Below are 20,120 nucleotides of genomic sequence, written 5' to 3'. Positions count from 1 at the left end.
ATTAAATTGGTTTGACCAAAAGCTGTTAGCATATAATTTGGTAATCTCGATTCCCGCAAATGTGCTTTGGATGATGGCAACAAACCCCTTGCTAAGCATTCATAATAAAGCCACCCTAATTCTTATAACGCCCAACCACGATGCATAGTAATACATAAGCATAGTATATCCTGAAAAGCAAACTTATGGCCGATTGTTTTTTCGCATTCATTCTCCTCCATCCTTCTTTTGTAGTCCTTTTAAATCCCGAAATCTATCCAGCCCCTTATCCTCGGCATCCACGAGCGAAGGCGCTTCCTTTCTTGACTCCGTTGTTGATGCGCCCAAAGCGTTGGCACCACAGATCCTCCTCTCCTCATCCATCTCTTCCTTTGACAGCCCATTCGTTGCCCACATACGATGGATTCTCAAATCATACGGTCCCTCCACGCGATCCGTCAACCCAATACCGATGGACTTAACCCGTTGCGTCACCATCCCGGTCTGAGGTTCAACAACCTTACCATAGTTTGTCCGGACAAAATCGTTCCATTTAATAAATATTGTTTCCCAACCTGACGAGTCTGGATTGGGCGTTGTGGTGTACGTAGATATCGTATCGCTAGAGGGAAAATCAGCAAGGGCCGGCGGAACGTCTGATAGTGGCTCCAAAGGCCCGTCCGATAGACGTGACTGCGAAGCTATTCGATGATGATGCGTCCAAAGTCGATGCTGATGGATATCCGTCTCCACAATGCTATCGGTCTGTACATTAACCGTATACCTTCGTCCATCGGATTTCACTCTCAGTGCTAGAAAAGCATAAGGATCCATGTCCCAGTATAGTCCGCCAAATATCCACCGCCGATCTTGATTACGAAATGCGGCATAGCCCGTCCTTTGTATTCTCCAGTTTGGGGGTAGTTTAGTTGATATGGTGCCATGGAATCGGGCGTGGGCCGGGGAATTCGTCGACAGGTCGGCGGGCACGTAATCTAAACTTGCTGTACTGTAGCCACCTACGGCACGGTCTGCTATAGTTTTGCATCCTTTCACGACGTCTTCATGTTCAAAATTGAGGAGGTAGAAAGGTTTCGTTGGAACTTCAAGCGTTTCCATATTCCATGCTGAAGAGTTGGAATTTAGCTTCAATTCTCGGTTCGGACATCAAGTGAAGTCCGTAGAAAGACCATATCGCAAACCCCAATAAAGGGGGCTGGCACTAGATGGAATAGATGGGAGCTTTATGGAGCTTGTACGTACCGAGCTTTGAGAGGCGACTTAACTCGTCCGCTGTTCGCTTGACAAAGCCTGGCCCGCGGGCGAGGCATTTCGCTGTTGGAATCATATGTAGGGAATCTCGTATCAATATAGAACATGTAGATATCTAGCAACGCCTTCTGGCTGCTTTCTTGGGTCTCTGCAAAAATTCAAGCCCTTCACTGCGCCAGATTCGAAAGCTCTAGGCCGGTGACCTCAGGGGAAAGAGCAGTCGGTCACGTGACCATATCCAAATCCATCTCGCGAGAGCGGCAATTGAAGCAGGGCGTAGACGAGATGCGGTGATGAGCATTTTATTCACCAGACGGTCCAGTACAGGAATTTCGATTAAGTTGATGAATTTTAGTGGTTGCTATATGCAGAGTATATGCATTCAGAGCAAGCATGTATATACAGGAATACGTCCGCCTATCAACTAACAGGAAGTTATGCTACTAACCGAACCTAAAGCGAAAAATGCAATGCAAAGCGATGCCGATGAATGAGATGGGTATTGAATTCTTTCTCCAACGCAAACGTCACTCATTCCATGTCATCATAACCAGGAACCCACTTATCAAAACCAGGCACCAAAATAAACAGATATCTATGATTTTCCCTGGACAAAAACCAGAGTTCATGGTGACCCAATGCCCATCAGAAAACGTCTCAAGATTACCGGAATTATCAAAAGGGGAGGATCAGGGATACTAGTAGCACAAATAAGACAGTATATATATATATATATATATATATATATATATAGTGTGATAATCAAATATATGGAGAGAGATTTCTATGATCATGCTGATCATAGCCGCTTAGATTGTCTTGTGCCAAAATAAGCCAAGTTCACAGGCGTGTCGTTGATACCTATAATAGGGGCTGCATCCCCTAGTATTTCCCATGGTTTCGGAGGATATGGGCCTGTGATTCGTCCGTTTTGTTGAAAACGCAGTTTATTTGTAAATAAATTAGGCTCTTCTACCATGCCGGGTGTCGGAGTGTTTTGGCTCGGGGGCGGGGTAGATTGTACATGTTGTGTGAGGTTTGTAACCGGCGTACTTGTAGAAGCTCGGGAGCTCCCGTGGGTTGTAATCGATTGGCTTTCAATACTAGGACCGAAAAGAAATAGGAGACGTGCATCGTTTTGTGGATGAAGAAATGCTGGGCACTTGTCTCTCAAAAAGCGGGCACATTCATATCGCGCTTCATCAGAGAGAGTGTCCACCAGGGTAGAGCAGACATCAAGGGCTTGGAGCTGTAAATTAGCCCACGAGCTCGGTAGCATGCGGAGGAGACTATCGCATTTCGTAAAGGTCGAAATGGACGAGATAAAACTTTGAGTTGAGCGGCGAGCAAAGAGTGGTGACCTTGAAATGCAGCATATCTGGACCAGAAGTCGAGTTTGATGATTAATTTCCGTCCTTGAATCGCAGTTTGGAGGGACTAGTGAACGATGGAGAGCCACTAGGCGAAGTAGGACAAAGAACCAAACGCCAATTGAGAGTTCGGCGACCCCTAAAGCGGTGGAGCTTGCACCAGACTCCAGATCAGTTCCTTTCTTGGCGTTCGCGAGTTCTACCGTTTTCTGTAAAAGCAGAAACATCTTGTCACCGAGATCAGCGCCCATCGACGACGGGGAAAACTCGTCCGGAATCGAGTACGACAATTCTTCAACTATGCAAAGATAAATTAATGCATCCTCTTCACTGGAAAAGGTCGTTAAGCTGCTGGAAATGAGCGAAAGGCTCAGGATTTCACGTTCTGCGCGCTGCCTAATCTTCAGAGGGATGAGAAGGGGGAAAGCTTTGCGGATAGTCCTTGGAAGGAGTCTTACCAGATGAGCGGCGCTGACTGGCAAGACATTCAAAACTTCGAGCCAGCGACGTTCGCCGTTACGAATGTCAGATTCTGCTGTTCTAAACAACAAATCGACAATGCTGCTTCTTGCAGCATCCCCATCCGGGTTAGCGTCGAGAAGCAGCCGTAGTTTAACCAGGCAATAAGAGAGGGAAAGGTCGTCGATCAGCCCAACTACGCTTTGTGTTTTTTGCACGCCAGCTACATTCAGGCTGAGTCAGTATGTCTGGAAAACGAGCTTTTTAAGAGGATGAATATTACCTTGTGCTTTTAGCCCTAGAAGAACGTCTAAAGCCTGGTGAATAATATCCACGCAATTCGGGAACTCTTCCACGATCCGACCGGCTCCCTCAGGCCCGAATGCATTCAAGTTTTGAATGATCAACTCGCAGAGCAGAGGCACCAACGGCGGATGGGAGGTGCTTTCCGGGTTGACGTCTGCCAAAGCTTCATTGACGAGGCCTAGAGCGTCATACGCGTGGTGCGTTATGTACTCTTCCCTGGTAATTTTAAAGCGGTACGATACCTGTAATGCAAGTAAAGATTGGAATCTGAGAACTCATAAATACGCAATGGGACTCACCAGATCGACGGAGCCAAGTTCATAAAAGATTTCCTTCCGGAGTAGATTGATCATTTCATAGCGAAGCCCAGATACGTCTTGTATTGATTGTCGGTGCGAATCAGACTTCAACAGTCTGTCGATAAGGGCAAAAAATGCTTCGAACGTGACGCAGCCAACTCCAATGAGAGGCGGGAGGAATGTTAAAAGGTGTGGTCGTGGCGAAGACTTCAGCGTTGAGATAATCCATTTAACCATTAATCTGTCAAAAACATCTGAGTTAAGAACTCGCAATTGGGATAGATGTCTGGCGATCTCGTGGGATGAAGCGTTCGGCTCCTTCGACTGCTTAAGCTTCCGACTTAGCATTTCAAATATTTTATTCATGTTTGGCTCATCCATGCCGCTTCCTGAATTGAGCAGCTGATGCAAACCTTCAGAGAATGCCGGGCTGGCTATATTGACTGACTCTGCGGTATGATCAGAAACCGGGGAAGAAACCGCTCCAGTAAACTTCTTATCAAAGTGGGAAAGGTCACGGCGAAGCATTGCCACTACCGGGATTTCTCCTGGCAACTTCATCCCAACTTCAAGAAGAGACGATATCAACTCTATTATTGAAACATCCGCCTTGTTGACGTGTGCGTAACCCGCCAAAGCGCTCTTGAAAAGATCGCTTAAAGCCCCTATGGCCTTGAAAGAGCCGGCACAATAATTCAGGGTGTCCACAACGGATATCAGTACGATGATATTGTCGGAACTCGAGGTATGTTTCAAAATATCTGCCAAAAGTGACAAGTCTCCGAGGCATTCAATGATGTCTCTGATCTCAAAAAATTGAGCAGGTGTTAGAGCGGAGATTTCGATTGCGCAGGCATTGTGATGATTTGGAGCAGTTCTTACAACCAGGGTAAGCTTATGAAGCATCGTAAGAAAGGCAGGGCACCATACCTCAGATATCGTTTGCGATGCAAAGAAACGTGCTCACGTATCCAATGCCCAATTTCAGATTTGATAGTCCAGTTGAGGTTTGAGAGGTCGGATGGAGAAAATAATCCTTCGTGATCACCAGCTATCGGCTTTATAATGACCTCTGGCAGTCGGTGATGGATATAGCGTTTGGTGTTTAGTGTTTGCTGGTTTTCGGAGCTTAATAAGAAGCCTGCTTTCGTAAGAAGGGTATTTCGAAGGTTCCAAACATGGCTCGGGAGTTTTCGACGCGGGAGGTGAGCGAGGAGCTGTACAGTGGGGTGCATTGGCTGCCAAACATTCTTAGCCTAAGCTGTCAACTACCGACCAGGGATAACTTACCGCGTCGTTCCTCACAGCGCCTCTGGCCATAAGCCACTGCAGGTACTTGCCTACCGCAAAAGACTGCGAACGGACGAGCTCACAAACTAGGTGATAGATATTCGCGGGCGAGAACCCTGGTGTATCCGCTTTTTGCTGAAGAAAATTGACAATGCAATTGTCCGTATCCATACCAGATCTCCTCCACTTCCGCAATAGTCGCACAGCCACGTATACTCGAGCAGATCCGCGCCGAAAACTTGTTGAGACCCATTCCAAAATCTTCATAATTAAATTTCCATGGTCGAAATCCAGATTAAGACACCCTGAAGAAAGTATCTCCATATCGTTCAATGAATCGGTGGAATCAAGCAAGCAGATAACCCGCTGGCTTGGTGATTGGCGGCCACTTTGACGACATATTTCAGCTTTGACAATTCTCTCGTTCCTGTTGGACAATGCGCCCATTTTTCTGTTGTCTTCTGAAAGGTGAAGGCAAAAACACGTAGTTAATGTGCTTTTATAGGTTCTCCAAGTCAGTGGTAGGACGAAACAAGCCGGGTGTGATTCGGCGAAGGTTTTTATCAACCACGAAAGACGGTCGGCAATCTGTTTCTTGGGACCGGAATCTTCGAGGGATAGGATCTTTGACCGTTCATCAGAAATGCCCTATTGGGGGGAAAATGACAGATCATACCGTTTTCAGCTTCTCGAGTAAAGACTCTGCGAGTGGACGCCCTCTCTTTCGATACCGAACGAGACTTGTCCAGTAAGCTCCAAGCATCGATAGCCATATGGGAAGGGTTCCGATCGGCGCTGTCCTTAGTGACTGAAGGAACCAGTCCAGGCACAACGCTTGATCGAGGAGCTGCTCCTGAAACAGTCGTGCCGCGAATCTTATGCTGGTCAAGAGAATTAAACGATAAGCTTAATGCAGCTCAGAATTGAATTTGGGGGTATAGCTTACACATATGACATCGTCGACGCCCAATTTGGTGTTCCACACGCAGTAACGACACTCTCTATAAACTGTTGCACATTGATGCTCCAATCTCGCACCCATTTAACCTCGAGGCTGTGCGTAATAGCTGCCGATGTCCCCTTTCTTTTAAAAGCGCGAATCTCATTCGCACCTACACACTTTACTAGCCACACAGCCCTACCAATTGGTATTGCCTTATTCACACATTGATCGAGAAGGATTCTTCCTCTGATTCCATGAGGTATCGTACGGCTTAGCCTTCGAAGAGGGACCGAAGGATTCGCCAAATCTCGGAGCCAAGTTTCTCGTTTGATATCAGTGAGGGTAACACGAGGAGGAGGTTTGAAAGTTGAAAATCCCGTCACTCTGCAGTGAGATTGTCGCTTGTCGATTGCCGCAGTAAAAACGGATGATAGAAGCTTTAACCCAGAACGATGTTTAAGTTGGACATAAAGTGACGGTCTAGCAGTATTACTCTCGTTCTGCGAGACCTGTACACGGTCGTAATAACCTTGTTTGGCGGTCTGATCTGTCAACGAGTCTTCCGGATGACCTCCTTTCCAGGGATAGAAATCCAAAGGTTCTAGGAGAGAAGTTAGTTTTGGTCAAACAGCTGGTGGATGAACACTAAACCTACTGCCTGAGTTGAAAGTCGGGGCAGCCTCGGGTACTTCGATGCAGAAAGGTGTTGTTTGCACCTCGGCACCCGCATTCTGATTAACACGGGGCGTTTCTTCTCTGGAGCTGTGCCCTTGAGGTCCGTATCTCCACGGACGCACCGGCAATGGGGGCAGCGAGTCGGGCTGTTCGGGCTCATCGTTCGGAATTTCGGACTCTAAGCTTCCTTGAAAGCCGAATCCAGATACTTCTTCACCAAAATCCCAGAAGGGTCTACCTGTCCGGATTGGTGGCACCGTGTCTTGTAAAGCAAAAGGAGTGGAAACTGCTTGAGAAAATTGAGCCTTTGGCACTCTCTGTGTATTTGGTACGTCGATTCTTAGGTCCAACTTCTGGCGCTTGGTCGCCCGATTAGCGTCGCAAGTTTCATAGTCGCTATTTGTCAGGTCTATAACGGAATCGTGGGCTGCTTGTTCGACCGCTGACGGATCGGTTTGACTGGGTCGTTGCGAATGTCCCTGGATGGCCAGTCCACTGGAGGACGAGTTACCACAACTCATCGAAGGGCGAGAACTCATCACAGGGCATTCCGGGGTGTTAAGGCTGGCCATGTATGGTGATTATCAATCCATTTTCGCGATGCCAAATTAAGTTATCTGGAGATCGTGGAGGGAGGATAATTGGACGGAGCCGGCTCTATATGAGGAGAGACAATAGCTCAGCAACGATGCGATCGTCGTCAACGCAGTTTCCTCGCCTCCTTTTCGTCAAAGCCTTGGAGAGACCGGGGGGGGGTCAGCTTCCAGCTTGTATCACCGAGTTCGTAGCATTATGGACGTACAGCTTTCTGTATACTCAAACTTTACCGCAGTATAATCATGCGAAAATTCTGGACCATGTCTGGATTAAGTGCCATATCGCTCAATGATGAGCTTTCATGCGTGGAATGGGATCGACTCCATATATGGAGTCCCCAGGTCAGGCAAGGTAGGGCTTCTCTCGCCGAGCTCTGAGGAGCCACTCATAGCGGGAAAACCACGGAACACGGAGAACGGCAATCTTACGCGGGCGCTGGGCAACCATGACAACTAGGTGTGTCACGTGACTTGTCACACCCGTGTTTGCGCTGTTTGTCTGCGCCAGCCACCAGTCGACACGGAAGCGGAGCCACTCAAGAAGGCTCTCCGCTGTGATATGGCGCTCTTGCGACGTATTCAAAGGGGCGAGGAGGAGTAAGTGCCAAGAACGCTGGGCTTCAACGATAAAGAAACAAGAGCCACAAAGATTTCTTTGTCCTCGAAGCCGGGTGTTTCGCGAGGACCCAGGATGTCAGAGGCGACGGGGAAGCGTGAACTTGTGTCAATACCTGTTATTACGGCGAGCGTTGGCTTGACTGCCCCTAGATTCACCGTAAATAGGTCGCATAATACCGTAATTACGTAACTTACGTGCGTTGACAAGCAAATGTGTTATCATCAGCTTTCCCCCATGACGTCTATCAAGCCTCTTGTTCCTTTTTTCAAAAAGCCCAAAAAATGCAGCTAGCACCTTCGCTGCCGAGATTTTGCATCTTCGCATGTGCTGATTGGAATCTGTGATTTCATGCTGCTAAGTTCCTGTCTTTCCTGATGGGGCGACGTGACGAATCATCAAGCACCTGATGGGTTCTCTGTTCGTGCTCTTCTCGGTCTATGTCCTAGGCGGCGTTACCTTCATTCCCGTGGTTTTTGGCCTCTTATTCCTTCATGCCTATCTAACCTTACCCTCCGTCGAAAATGCTCCGGAATTAGATAAGGATGGGTCTGATGGAATTCACCGATCCGCCGACGACCAGTCGTCCGTTCAAAGCGGTACAGATGTTCTCGCCGAGAAATTCCAGCGAACCCACGAATCGGACGTGGCAGCAGGATATTTCACCGTTTGTCGAGAGTATGTACCGGGAGGAGTCAATGGGAAGCCTCCGGAGCGGACCACTCCCGCGGGCGAGGTGATCACGCCCGAGAGCCCGAGTGTATACCAGAGCATGTATCGAAGCATATTTGAGAGAAAACAGGCCCCGACTATCGACCCCGCGAAGCCGAGTGGAAAGAATATCAAGAAAGGGCGAAATGTTTTCTACATAGTCTTGCGGTTTGTGACCATCCCTCGGAGAATTGCCTTGACAAAACACTAACCCGTTTCCCCACGCCCAGACACGGCCACCTGATGCTATACGATGACTCCGAACAAGTGGAAGTGCGTTACGTTATCTCCCTATCACATTACGATGTTAGCATATACGGTGGAGGGGAGTCCATACCGGAAGGCGAATTATGGATCAAGCGCAACGCAGTCTGCCTATCAAGGAAATCGTCCCAGTCAGACGTTAACAACCCACAAGTGGCAGCGCTTCCATTTTATATATTCTCTGATAATCCTTCAGAGAAAGAAGATTTGTATTTTGCAATTCTAAAAAACCTAGAGAAGCTCCCCGATTCCCCGATTTCTCCACCGACCGCTCAACATTTCGATGTCAAGGACATTGTCAATCTGGTTAAGCGTCTGCATTCGTCTGAGGAGAACCTTCAAACTCGATGGTTCAACGCTTTGGTTGGGAGACTCTTCCTCGCCCTATACAAGACGTCGGAACTAGAGAGCCACATTTGGATGAAGATCGCGAAGAAGATCTCTCGGGTTAAGAAACCAAACTTCATTACCAGCATTGTGCTTCGAAAAATTAATGCGGGGGAGGGAGCCCCATTGATCACAAATCCGAGGCTTAAAGATCTTACCGTCGATGGAAATTGTTGCGTGGAGGCCGACGTTATGTACGATGGCAACTTTCGTATCGAAATTGCAGCTACTGCTCGAATTGATTTGGGTACAAGATTCAAAGCCCGGGAAGTGGACCTTGTGCTCGCTGTGGTATTGAAAAAGCTGAAAGGCCATGGTTTGGTCCGCTTCAAGCCTCCCCCAAGCAACCGGCTTTGGGTATCATTTGAGACGATGCCAGAGATGGAGATGACTATCGAACCCATTGTCAGTTCTAGACAAATTACATACGGCGTCATCCTTCGAGCTATCGAAAGCAGAATCAGAGAGGTAATAGGGGAAACTCTAGTGCAACCTTTCTGGGATGATGTACCATTCCTAGATACGTCGCGACAACCCCATCGTGGCGGCATTTGGCAGGCGACATCAAGACCAATTAGCGATCATGGGGTTGCGGACGATTTCGGAGTGGAGCAACGCCCTGCAAAGGAACCGTCTGATGAAGTATTAGGTAGTGAGGGCCAGACTGTGGGCGTAGTTTCATTGTCTCCCCCTCCATCCCCAGATTCAAACGAGCAGAACAAGAGCACCTTGACGCTCGATGATGCACCCGCGGAAGTCGATAATATTTCTCAGGTGGATCTCCACCCTCCCCCTGGACAAGGGTCCTCGGAGCCAGAACTTCCGTTAACTTCGGACTCTTCAAGCGCGGAGCATATGGCATTGGATACGAAGCTTGAAGATACAGATGCAACGAGCACCATGGTCGACCTTCCCACATATTCTAATAATACATATGCGGGGTCACTGCATCACCGATCAAGGCAACGGTCTATATCTTTCCAAAAATCTCATGATCATTTTACGAATTGTCGTTCGAGGACAGACTCCATTCTCAGCAAAGCTTCTACGAGTTCTATTCCCGAGAGTAGTGACGGAGACTCGGCAGGTTTAACGGCCAGAAATATAAATCACCAAGAGGGTTCACCAACCACTAGATTAGGGTCGTCCCCATCAAGCCCAAAACCCTTGGAAACTCGCCAGACCATGAGCTCACTAGGGTCTGCCGCTGCTGCTGCCGCCAAAAAATGGGGATGGAACGTTTTGGGTCGCACTGATCAGTCGCAAAAGGTAGGAGGAACAGTGATCCCGGACCATCCTATTGGCCGGGGCAGACCGCTACCTCCTCCTGGAACTCCGCTCCCTCCTCCGGAGAAATCAACTTTCAGAGTCAACCCGATCTCCATGCCTAAACGTAAACCTCTAGCACCACACTTATTTCCTGAAACCGCCGAAAGAAGTGAAAAGAACCTCCCCGAACGCAAACCCATGCGCCATAGAAAATCGACCTCGTCTACGAAGACGGAAGACAGTCGCACACAGGAGGAACTCTTGATTATTAGAGCACCGTGTGGTTCAGAACCGAATAGTCCGTTACCAGCTGAGGCGGAAAGTCCCGAAAAGGCTCCTTTGAATGGCGAAAATACCGATAAACAGTCTGTTCAAAATGAGAATCTGCCGGGAGTCTCCGCTCCTCCCACCACCAAAGCCAATGTTCTGGATGCAAATGGTCACGAAGAGAGTCGTCGTACTTTGGATGCAACGGAGGAAGTAATTGCTGCGGTGAATCCCGTCGAGAACCTGGTGTCTTAGATGCTCGAAACTTCCTTAATGAATATTTCATGTGTATTGTTCCACCTTGCAGGATTAACCGATCAATGTACGTAGAAATAATACGATAGATAGAGTTACTGCTAACAGGCCGTTTTCTCGACTCAGCCATAATTACGTAGTAGTAGTAATAAAAAGAGTTTGTCTAGCTACTTGCTAACTTTGTACGCAAATTATGAAGTAGCTCACGTCCTCAGCAGTCAGTGATGGATGGAACGGCTTGATCTATGGTTCTGTATTTTAGGGAGGCGGATAATCGGCCTGTCCCTCTGGGCGGTGGGCGATGGCAAAATAGCGGCCCCTACTCTGTACACTGCCAACTTACGTAACCGTACGTCAGCTCATCCCTGAAGCATACGCACAGCTCTGAACGGGTTGAACGTAGTCCTTTAGCTTATAATCCTCCTTTCTTCGCATTATTGAGTCAGAGGACATTGTTCTTCAACTCACTTTACCCTCACATTTGCTTTTCAGTCGGGCCGAGATTAGCGCATCAGCGCATCCCCGTCCCGAAGCTTAGTGCCTCCTCCCACTTTCTCCCAACGGGGCCATCATGTCTATGGCATATAACTCGACAGTCACACGCAATATAGATATGAGCAGGTAGAGTGATTTGAAGCCCCGTTTGACATATGAATTGAAGGCAATGCTAATGTGAGCGCAATGTGAAGGACCGAAGCCGATTTGGCCGTGAACATCCGCAAAGCCACGAGCATTGGTAGGCACCCTCATTTTAATGCGAACCCCTTATCAACCTTCTAACGTTGACAATTTTGCAGAGGAGACGGCACCCAAACGTATGCTCACTCCCGCCTTATTCCCCCCTCACCCATGATTTCGACTGATTCGTTCTAGGGAAACATGTTCGGAGTTGCATTGTGTATACGTGGGACCACAAATCCTCCGCTTCATTCTGGGCGGGCATGAAAGTGTGAGTGGTATCTACACAAGCTAGCTCTCTGAGTTTTCTGCTATGGGATATCTGGGCTGGGGAAAGTGATCACATTGCTGACACAGGGATACACATATTTCTAGGCAGCCGGTTTTGGCAGATGAGGTCCAGACGTTTAAAGCGCTTATAACCGTCCATAAAGTGTTGCAGGAAGGTCATCCGATTACGGTTAAAGAAGCCCAATCACATGTTCCGTGGCTAGATAGCCTGGTACGAGGCGTGGCTGGCGAGGGTCTTCGGGGTGAGTAAGACCTTACTTTTTCGACAAAATTGTTACACCGAGAACCTCAATTCAACAAGCGGTTGCTAAAAAGAAATAAATTTCCAGGATATGGTCCGTTGATCCGTGAATATGTTTTTTACTTGGAGTCCAAGCTTGCATTTCATCGTCAACATCCTGAATTCAATGGTGAGCATCAGAATTCCACTCCATAGACGTTCGTCACTCGAGGTCTTTTTTCGGTATTAACGGTGAATGGACAGGTTTGTTTGAATATGAGGAATATATCAGTCTCAAATCCATAAATGATCCAAACGAAGGGTAAGACATAGCCCTTGAATATGCCTTGTATATTCGTGGCTAACGTTGTTTAGATATGAGACAATTACCGATCTTATGACTTTACAGGACCAGATTGATGCTTTCCAAAAGCTTATTTTTTCTCATTTCCGCGGCGGAGCCAACAATGAATGCAGGATATCAGCGCTGGTGCCTCTGGTACAAGAAAGTTACGGGATATATAAATTCATCACCAGCATGCTAAGGGCCATGCACACAAGTAAGCATAATGGGCCGATACTCACGTCTGTCAATGCGCTAATGGAAGTTAGCCACCGGAGATGAAGAGGCATTGGAGCCTCTCCGAGGAAGATACGACGCGCAGCATTACCGACTTGTTAGATTCTACTACGAGTGCTCAAATTTAAGATATTTGACCAGTCTGATTACCGTACCCAAGCTCCCACAACAACCTCCAAATCTTCTTGCTGAGGACGAAGATCGGCCAGCCCTTCCCAAGAGACCATCTAAGGAGGTGGAAAAAGAACCGACACCACCCCCGAAATCAACCATCCCAGACCCCGAACCCATTAATGACTTCTGGTCAACGGAAGCCAAGCGCCAACAGGAAGAATATGAAGCCGAACAACGTAGGCTCCAACAACAGTGGGAAGACCAGCAACGACAGCAAATGCTTGCGCAGCAGCAGGCCCAAAGAGATTTCGAAGAACAACAGAGATTGCAGGCAGAGCAACAAAGACTGGCTCAAGAACAACTGCTCCGGGACCAATACCAGCAACAAACCCAAGGCCGTTTAGCGGAACTTGAGCAAGAAAATCTCAACGCGCGTGCACAGTATGAACGAGATCAACTCCTGTTACAACAGTACGATAAACGAGTGAAAGATTTGGAGGAACAGCTTAACCAGCTAAATTCCAATTATAACCTTCAAAACACTTCCAAAGACGACCAAATCCGTGCGCTGCAAGAACAAGTCAACACTTGGAGGTCAAAGTACGAAGCCCTTGCGAAGCTCTATTCCCAACTGCGCCAGGAACACCTCGACTTGCTGCAAACGACAAAATCCTTGAAGCTCAAGGCTGCTTCTGCCCAAGAAGCAATCGACAAGCGAGAGAGGCTCGAGCGCGAGATGAAAACTAAAAATCTAGAACTCGCCGATATGATCAGAGAACGAGACAGAGCACTCCACGAGAGGGATCGTATCTCTGGCGGAAACAAGGAGGAGCTTGAGAAGGTTAAGCGTGAATTGCGCTTGGCCATTGAAAGAGCCGAAAACGCAGAACGTGCGAAGAGCTCCGAGATTTCTGCCATGCTTTCGAAGTATAATAGAGAAATGGCTGATCTTGAAGAAGCCCTAAGGGTATGTCTAGAAGTTTCATTTTCTCGTGCATTGGTACGAGATGCTAATCATCTGGTCTATTTTCCACTTTCTAGAATAAGAATCGGGCGCTCGAGGAAGCGCGTAATAGCACGGGTGAGCGTGATCACGACCACGAATTGACATTACGAGAAAAAGACGAGGAGATCGAAGTCTACAAGTCCGGAATGGAGCAAGCCTTGATGGAGCTTGAAGAACTGAAGCTGGTACGTGTGCACAGAATAAGTCTCGTATGCCGACAGCTAACCTTTTCCTAGAACCAAGGAGATGTCGATAAGGCACTAGACACCCAAATTGACGACGTACTCCTGAGCTCCGTTACCAAGATCAATGACATTATAGACTCTGTGCTGCAGAGTGGAGTTCAACGTGTAGACGATGCGTTGTATGAACTCGATTCAACGATGCAGGCTGGCAACCAGAACGCCTCCCCGCCCTATGTTCTCTCACAGATCGAGAAGGCCTCCGCGAGTGCCACCGAGTTTTCAACGGCGTTCAATAACTTCATCGCCGATGGACCCAACAGTGCGCATTCCGAGATTATTCGCACCGTCAGTGTGTTCTCCGGTTCTATAGCGGATGTTCTCAGCAACACTAAGGGATTGACACGCTTTGCCACGGATGATAAGAAGGCAGACCAGCTTATCAATGCCGCTCGACAGTCGGCACAGTCAACAATGACCTTCTTCCGAGCATTGCAGTCCTTCCGGTTGCAGGATTTAGAACCCCTCCAAAAGACCGACGTTGTTATCAACAACAATCACGAGGTTGCGCTAAACTTACAGAAGCTCTCTAAGCTAGTGGATGCGTTTGCTCCAAAGAGCACCAAGCTCAATGGAACAGGAGACCTTGGTGACCTCGTCGACCGCGAATTGTCTAATGCGGCGAACGCAATCGAAGCAGCGGCTGCGCGACTCGCCAAGCTCAAGAAAAAGCCGAGAGACGGATACTCCACATACGAGCTACGTATCCACGACTCCATCCTCGAAGCGTCGATTGCCGTGACGACTGCCATCGCCGAGCTTATCAAGGCAGCCACGGCGTCCCAGCAGGAGATTGTTAGAGAAGGCCGTGGTAGCTCCTCACGGACGGCTTTTTACAAGAAAAACAACCGGTGGACGGAAGGATTGATCTCGGCCGCGAAGGCTGTGGCCACGTCGACCAACACGTTGATCGAGACCGCCGATGGGGTGATATCTGGAAGAAACTCACCGGAGCAACTGATCGTGGCCAGCAATGACGTTGCCGCAAGCACTGCTCAGCTCGTCGCGGCCAGCCGTGTCAAGGCGACGTTCATGAGCAAGACCCAGGACCGCCTGGAGACGGCGAGCAAGGCAGTCGGAGCTGCATGCAGGGCGCTTGTGCGGCAAGTACAGGCTATCATTGCAGAGAAGAACCGCGATGAGACGGAGGCAGTTGATTACTCCAAGCTCAGTGGTCACGAGTTCAAGGTCCGCGAGATGGAGCAGCAGGTATGTACATTCCGGTCGAAACTGTAGCTTTGTGCGTCTTGCAGCCGTTGCAGGTATGCTAATCCGAACCTTCTTGTGTGCAGGTTGAAATCCTCCAACTGGAGAACAAGCTTTCGCAGGCAAGGCAGCGTCTTGGGGAAATGAGAAAGATATCGTATCTAGAGTAATCTACCTGGAACGGCGGGGGAAAGGGGATCTCTTCCGCAATCGGGTCTTCTACAAGCTTCTACGGAGGGATAGTTTTGTCTTTCAACATGCCAAATACCAACTTTTCGCGACTCTGCCACATTTTGCGACGAGGAGGGAGGCCGAGTTTGCTGCTTTCCGAGTCATATACCCGGATTACCTTTTTTTTTTTTTGCAACGCCTGGGTATCTCCCTTCCCCTCTAGGGTTGCCTGCAGTACAGGTTTTAGGCGGAAAGCAAAACGTGTGTATACGTGTATATATGTGTGTGTCCTCCGTATCTAGACTGAAAACCATGTTTCTCGTATCTTTCGACGAGAGTGGACGTATGTAATCTTGGAATCTTTTCTTTGTTGTCATTTAAACAAAAAAGCCCGCACTGCGCGTCCAGGCGTTCCAGATTTCAAGTTTTGCACGTTGAACGGGGGCGGGGGAGGGAAGAGAGAGTTCGTGTGTGTTATACTCCGTAGTAGGCTTTCTTTGTTTCATCGATCGCGTCGCTGGGAGGGCTTGGGTTGGCGTGGAGATCCGGCGCACAGATCCCACCGGCGAGCGGGGTCGTCCGAGGGGCCAATGACATGCATGCACAACCCACCCTGGCAGGGCGGCGGTGGGGCTTACTTTTTATGCGCAGGAGAAACAGCCTCTCCGCCAATCAGCACCGGGTACTTAGCGCCGGCTCCATCTCTGCTCGTCCCCAATCCTCTCCAAACATGACACCGGATGAGGGGGGGAACGAGAAAAAGACTCGATCATAATTTATGGCCACTGGCTGATTATAAATAGTCTGTGCAGTTTTGTAACTACGCTCTGGTTTTGCCACATGTGCATTCTGGACTTGATGGATTATCGGCGTCTTTGGGGGGGAGGGTACGGAGTAAGCAAACCGGCGTTTGCTTGCCTGTCAGGCAGTTGCAGAAAGGTGGGGCCAAAAAACGTCATGAGCCTGTGTGCTGTCGAGAGAACACAGCTTGCGCACGGTTTTGTTTGCTTCGAAACTTGCTGTGGAGGTGGGGGGGAGCTGGCCGGTAGGAGCCGTTTCCTGATTCCATCCCAGCCTCCTTTTGAAGAAACAACTCTCTTTTTTTTTTTCCCAACTTCAGATGGATGCCTGGATGACCGCGGAACACACGATACGGAATGCTCCCCGCTGTGTTGTGGTGCGGCTGCCCCTCGGAATTTTGCGTGAGGGGCACCGCAGGCACAGCGCACGCGGCTGGGGCGCTGTTAGGGGGCTCGTTATCCCCGTTGCCATTCGTTACCAAAAGTTCGGACAATCTCCACCCACAGGTGGCTTGGCAGTAATTTACGTTACACTCATCGTCCATACCGAGAATCCATACCCCGTACGGCGTAGTACGGCGTACAGGGCGGCGAACGGTCCAGTAAATATTTCGATCAGTTTTAACGCTAAGATAAACTCGGGGCTTGTCGTCTCCTCCACAACGGCAGAGGCCCACCACGCGTGGCGGCAATCCTTGGCTGGGAGTGTCAACCTTATCATAACCACAGATCCCAATCCCTGTTGAATAAAGCGCTGCCGTCGCCAGTACATATTACATTTGGTATGCGTACATTTTGATCGCTGGAAGACCTATCATTCTGGACATGAGGACAGTTTGCAGGTAGAAGAATGAGACTTTCATCACAAATCTTATGCGAGCTGTCTCATCTGTATTCCCAGCTTGCATGTAACAGGCCCGATAACTGAAAGATACAAATTTCTCAATACATTTGAAATTATTCGGTGAACTTGTGGTCTGGATCCTGTAACATAGCAATAAGAGACAGATACGATAGTCGGTTCTTCGTAATCCACCTCCCTGGGTTGCACATTAGCCATACAATCCTGATGTTTTACAGCAAATGACATACAAAACTGTTCAGCATCCTGGGGGAAGCAATGGCTTGCTTGAACCACCACTGTTTTCTCTGCATTATTAAGCCAAGGAAATTCGTTGATTGCCTGTGCACAAAGCTCCTGAGCATGCGTATTAAAGCGCCGGCGACGATATCCCCAAAATGGGTTTGAAAGACCTAAAAGATCCCTACTATAAGTTAACAATTTGCTATTTGATGTAGAAGCTGCCCCTTCACCTACGTTGTGAAATATTCTCGAATTGCCTTACGAAACAGTGGTTGATACCCATACTTCTCTGAGTATTGTTTGAGCATACTGTTCGCTTGCTTCTGCTGGAAGGCTATCCTCCACTTGAGAAAACCTTCAAGCTTGCGAGGAATCTTCTCCAGTTCAGAGAAATCCATGAGATTTGTAAAATCAATCTCTTCACCAGCGATGTCTTCTGGCTCTGGATGGACATTGTTGAGTTCTATCAAATGCTGGAGGTTTTCTAGGTGTTTTTCAAGCGTAATTCCAGGGGGGATCGCGGTTCCACTCCCAGTAGAGTCTGATTTAACGTCTTGTTTGTTGATGGTGGGTGGAAGTGTCCCTTCGTCAAGAAATTGTTTGACATCCGCTTCAAATTTCCGAGAATCGCTTGTTTTATAGCTAGAGATGAGAAGAGCAACTTGTCGACGGACTGCCTTATCCTCCGCACTAGAAGAGCTTCCAGACTCGTCAAGCGAAAAAGAACTTTTTATACCCATCAGGAATTCATAGTTTTTATCGGTATCCATACTTAAGAAATATTGGACTGGCCACAGTGATATTCAAACATAAAAGGGATTATAGATCGTAAAAGGTTCACTACAAAGTAATGAAAAGAGGTAACCTTTTAAACACTTCGCGGACTACACATAAACTCATTTCTTGGAATCGTCTTGTGTATATCGAATCATACGCCGTTTTTTATACGGTTCGAAAAACAGCCGTTTCCCTTGAGGCATAAACAAAGAAATTTACCACACTAGTACAGTGTTCTGGAAACCTCCGTTCTTTTCTCTCCGCCTGCTTTTCCTTTCCAAACATCTCCTCTCTCTCTCCATTTATTATTTTCCCTCCTTTCTTTTGTCAAGATATCAAGATTCGCCTCTCACTTCAAATTGCAATACAGTGATATATCGGCTACAGACTCGATTCTCATCCAAAGTCATCTTCAGATATCCAAACGTCGTTCCCAAATGGCTGCCGTTACTACCGCCGGCTTTCAGCCAATGACTGGTTCTAAGGACCTGGTTGTTGAGCTCATCTGGCAGCATGCTGTGAACCATTTGAAGAAAACCAAAAATGAAATCTTTCTTCCCGTGGATATTATCTCACTCATCGGAGGAGATAACGTCGAGAAGATCAAGAATCGCCTGAGGTACGTTGTTTATATCTATATATACCTTGATCAAAACATGCCTTGCTGACAGCTCGAAGCACCATGCTTAATATGCCAGTCGTTGCGTTCGAGGACCATGCGAACAATGTGTACCGCATCATGCCTACTCCTGCTTTAGACGGCGCAATTGAATCTACTGTGGCTCAAATTTTGCCAATGATGGCGACTGGTTCCCATAGTCCTCAGAACTTGGGGGAAAAGCTGAACAAGCAAAATGTTTCGGCCAAGGCCGCGAAAGTTCCTCGCCCTCCCAATGCCTTTATTTTATACCGCCAGCATCACCACCCGCTCATCAAGGCAGCCCATCCTGAATATCATAATAATGATATTTGTAAGTGTAGTATTCGCTTAATATAAAGCATCACTAACAGTTTCTGTTTGCTAGCGATTCTTCTTGGGAAGAAATGGAAGCTAGAGAATGCCGAAACTAAAGCTCACTTTAAAGCTCTTGCCGACAAAATCAAGCGCAAGCACGCTGAAGATCATCCTGACTACCAGTATGCTCCCCGTAAACCGTCCGAGAAAAAACGTCGTTCCGTTTCTCGACGCGACGGGTTTTCTTCCAAGAACATCCAGCTCGATACATTCTCTCCCCAGATTAATACATTCGGTAATTCAGTCCAAGGAACTCAGATGGAGGTTGATTTTTGTACCAATGTTGTTGATACAAGTCAGTCTCTCGACAACAACGATGACCAGCCCGCTACTCCAGTCGTCACTGTGCAATATAACCCCGGTCCAGAGATGATCCAAGATACCTCAGACTTCATCATGGGTCTTAACAATGGAGGCTTCCTTACTCTTCAACGTCGCTTGATTCCATCCACTTCGGCATCGGCTACTGTGCCCGCGAGCAATTCCGCAACCTCCAACAATTCGAACGAATATGAATTCGATATGGATGACTACTTCATTCCGACGGAATAAATGGAGATCTACTTGAACAAGGCCATGACCAACGGTTGATTGTTTCGCCACAGTGACCTATTCCGATTCAACGCGCAGCTGGATCGAAGGCTAATGAAATTCCTGTACGGAAAAACGTCTTTGTGTTTGTTGTGGACATCGAGAAGCAGAACTCTGGTCTTAAGGTAGCTTATAGCATCCCTTGGTTTTGATATTGAAGCACATGACGGCAGATTGCAGCTGTTGAACATTGGTCAACGCTACCTCGAAATACACATGGTGGTGAGTTAAAATTAATAGAAATAGCGGAATAGATGGATATGACATGGGCTTGATGAATCTTGATTTCGTTGCCCACTTGTACTGTACAATAGGTAGTTCATAGGAAATAAATTGACACCATCAAACTTGTAGAATTGGATTGAATTCTTCAAACTCGTTCGTCCA

The 20,120-nt window shown here is 47.9% G+C and overlaps 6 protein-coding genes across 6 annotated transcripts; 3 read left to right on the top strand and 3 right to left on the bottom strand.

Moving 5' to 3' along the window:
* Positions 1-28: 28 nt before the first annotated feature.
* On the bottom strand, positions 29-1,423 carry D8B26_005254 (uncharacterized protein). The gene is made up of 2 exons (XM_003066528.2): positions 1,243-1,423; positions 29-1,106 (listed from the first exon to the last, which is right to left on the bottom strand). The coding sequence occupies exons 1-2, from the start codon at positions 1,325-1,327 to the stop codon at positions 208-210; spliced, it is 984 nt and encodes a 327-aa protein (XP_003066574.1). The 5' UTR covers positions 1,328-1,423; the 3' UTR covers positions 29-207.
* Positions 1,424-2,050: 627 nt separating this feature from the next.
* Positions 2,051-7,338, bottom strand: SRB8 (RNA polymerase II mediator complex subunit; the record flags this gene model as incomplete). Its single annotated transcript, XM_066124764.1, has 8 exons — positions 6,574-7,338; positions 5,922-6,519; positions 5,652-5,856; positions 4,976-5,599; positions 4,616-4,923; positions 3,686-4,562; positions 3,364-3,628; positions 2,051-3,303 (listed from the first exon to the last, which is right to left on the bottom strand). Exons 1-8 carry the CDS (start codon positions 7,163-7,165, stop codon positions 2,051-2,053), a joined length of 4,722 nt encoding a protein of 1,573 aa, XP_065980845.1. The 5' UTR covers positions 7,166-7,338.
* A 745-nt stretch (positions 7,339-8,083) lies between these two features.
* Positions 8,084-11,033, top strand: D8B26_005252 (uncharacterized protein). Its single transcript, XM_003066530.2, has 2 exons — positions 8,084-8,684; positions 8,747-11,033. Exons 1-2 carry the CDS (start codon positions 8,215-8,217, stop codon positions 10,956-10,958), a joined length of 2,682 nt encoding a protein of 893 aa, XP_003066576.1. The 5' UTR covers positions 8,084-8,214; the 3' UTR covers positions 10,959-11,033.
* A 496-nt stretch (positions 11,034-11,529) lies between these two features.
* On the top strand, positions 11,530-15,797 carry SLA2 (sla2 Src-like adaptor 2; the record flags this gene model as incomplete). The annotated part of the gene is made up of 12 exons (XM_003066531.2): positions 11,530-11,579; positions 11,648-11,694; positions 11,756-11,773; positions 11,832-11,907; positions 12,012-12,169; positions 12,257-12,337; positions 12,412-12,469; positions 12,523-12,707; positions 12,760-13,808; positions 13,883-14,032; positions 14,084-15,298; positions 15,382-15,797. 12 exons carry the CDS (start codon positions 11,530-11,532, stop codon positions 15,463-15,465), a joined length of 3,171 nt encoding a protein of 1,056 aa, XP_003066577.1. The 3' UTR covers positions 15,466-15,797.
* Positions 15,798-17,223: 1,426 nt separating this feature from the next.
* On the bottom strand, positions 17,224-18,120 carry D8B26_005250 (uncharacterized protein; the record flags this gene model as incomplete). The annotated part of the gene is made up of 3 exons (XM_003066532.2): positions 17,224-17,306; positions 17,359-17,534; positions 17,585-18,120. The coding sequence occupies 3 exons, from the start codon at positions 18,118-18,120 to the stop codon at positions 17,224-17,226; spliced, it is 795 nt and encodes a 264-aa protein (XP_003066578.2).
* Positions 18,121-18,596: 476 nt separating this feature from the next.
* On the top strand, positions 18,597-20,074 carry D8B26_005249 (uncharacterized protein). The gene is made up of 3 exons (XM_003066533.2): positions 18,597-18,746; positions 18,806-19,098; positions 19,153-20,074. The coding sequence occupies exons 1-3, from the start codon at positions 18,598-18,600 to the stop codon at positions 19,692-19,694; spliced, it is 984 nt and encodes a 327-aa protein (XP_003066579.2). The 5' UTR covers position 18,597; the 3' UTR covers positions 19,695-20,074.
* The last annotated feature ends 46 nt before the right edge of the window (positions 20,075-20,120 follow it).

This window comes from Coccidioides posadasii, chromosome 3 (assembly GCF_018416015.2).
Source record: "Coccidioides posadasii str. Silveira chromosome 3, complete sequence".
In the NCBI taxonomy this organism is placed as follows: Eukaryota; Fungi; Ascomycota; class Eurotiomycetes; order Onygenales; family Onygenaceae; genus Coccidioides; species Coccidioides posadasii.
This window is presented reverse-complemented; position numbering and strand designations above follow the sequence as displayed.

Bases quoted from the DNA above. Each gene is read 5' to 3' on its own strand.
- D8B26_005254 (XM_003066528.2), bottom strand. From the start codon at position 1,327: ATGATTCCAACAGCGAAATGCCTCGCCCGCGGGCCAGGCTTTGTCAAG. The intron at 1,107-1,242 runs GTACGTACAAGC...CCAACTCTTCAG, and splicing joins AAGTCGCCTCTCAAAGCTCG to CATGGAATATGGAAACGCTT.
- D8B26_005252 (XM_003066530.2), top strand. From the start codon at position 8,215: ATGGGTTCTCTGTTCGTGCTCTTCTCGGTCTATGTCCTAGGCGGCGTT. The intron at 8,685-8,746 runs GTTTGTGACCAT...CCCCACGCCCAG, and splicing joins GTTTTCTACATAGTCTTGCG to ACACGGCCACCTGATGCTAT.
- D8B26_005249 (XM_003066533.2), top strand. From the start codon at position 18,598: ATGACTGGTTCTAAGGACCTGGTTGTTGAGCTCATCTGGCAGCATGCT. The intron at 18,747-18,805 runs GTACGTTGTTTA...GACAGCTCGAAG, and splicing joins AAGATCAAGAATCGCCTGAG to CACCATGCTTAATATGCCAG. The intron at 19,099-19,152 runs GTAAGTGTAGTA...TCTGTTTGCTAG, and splicing joins ATATCATAATAATGATATTT to CGATTCTTCTTGGGAAGAAA.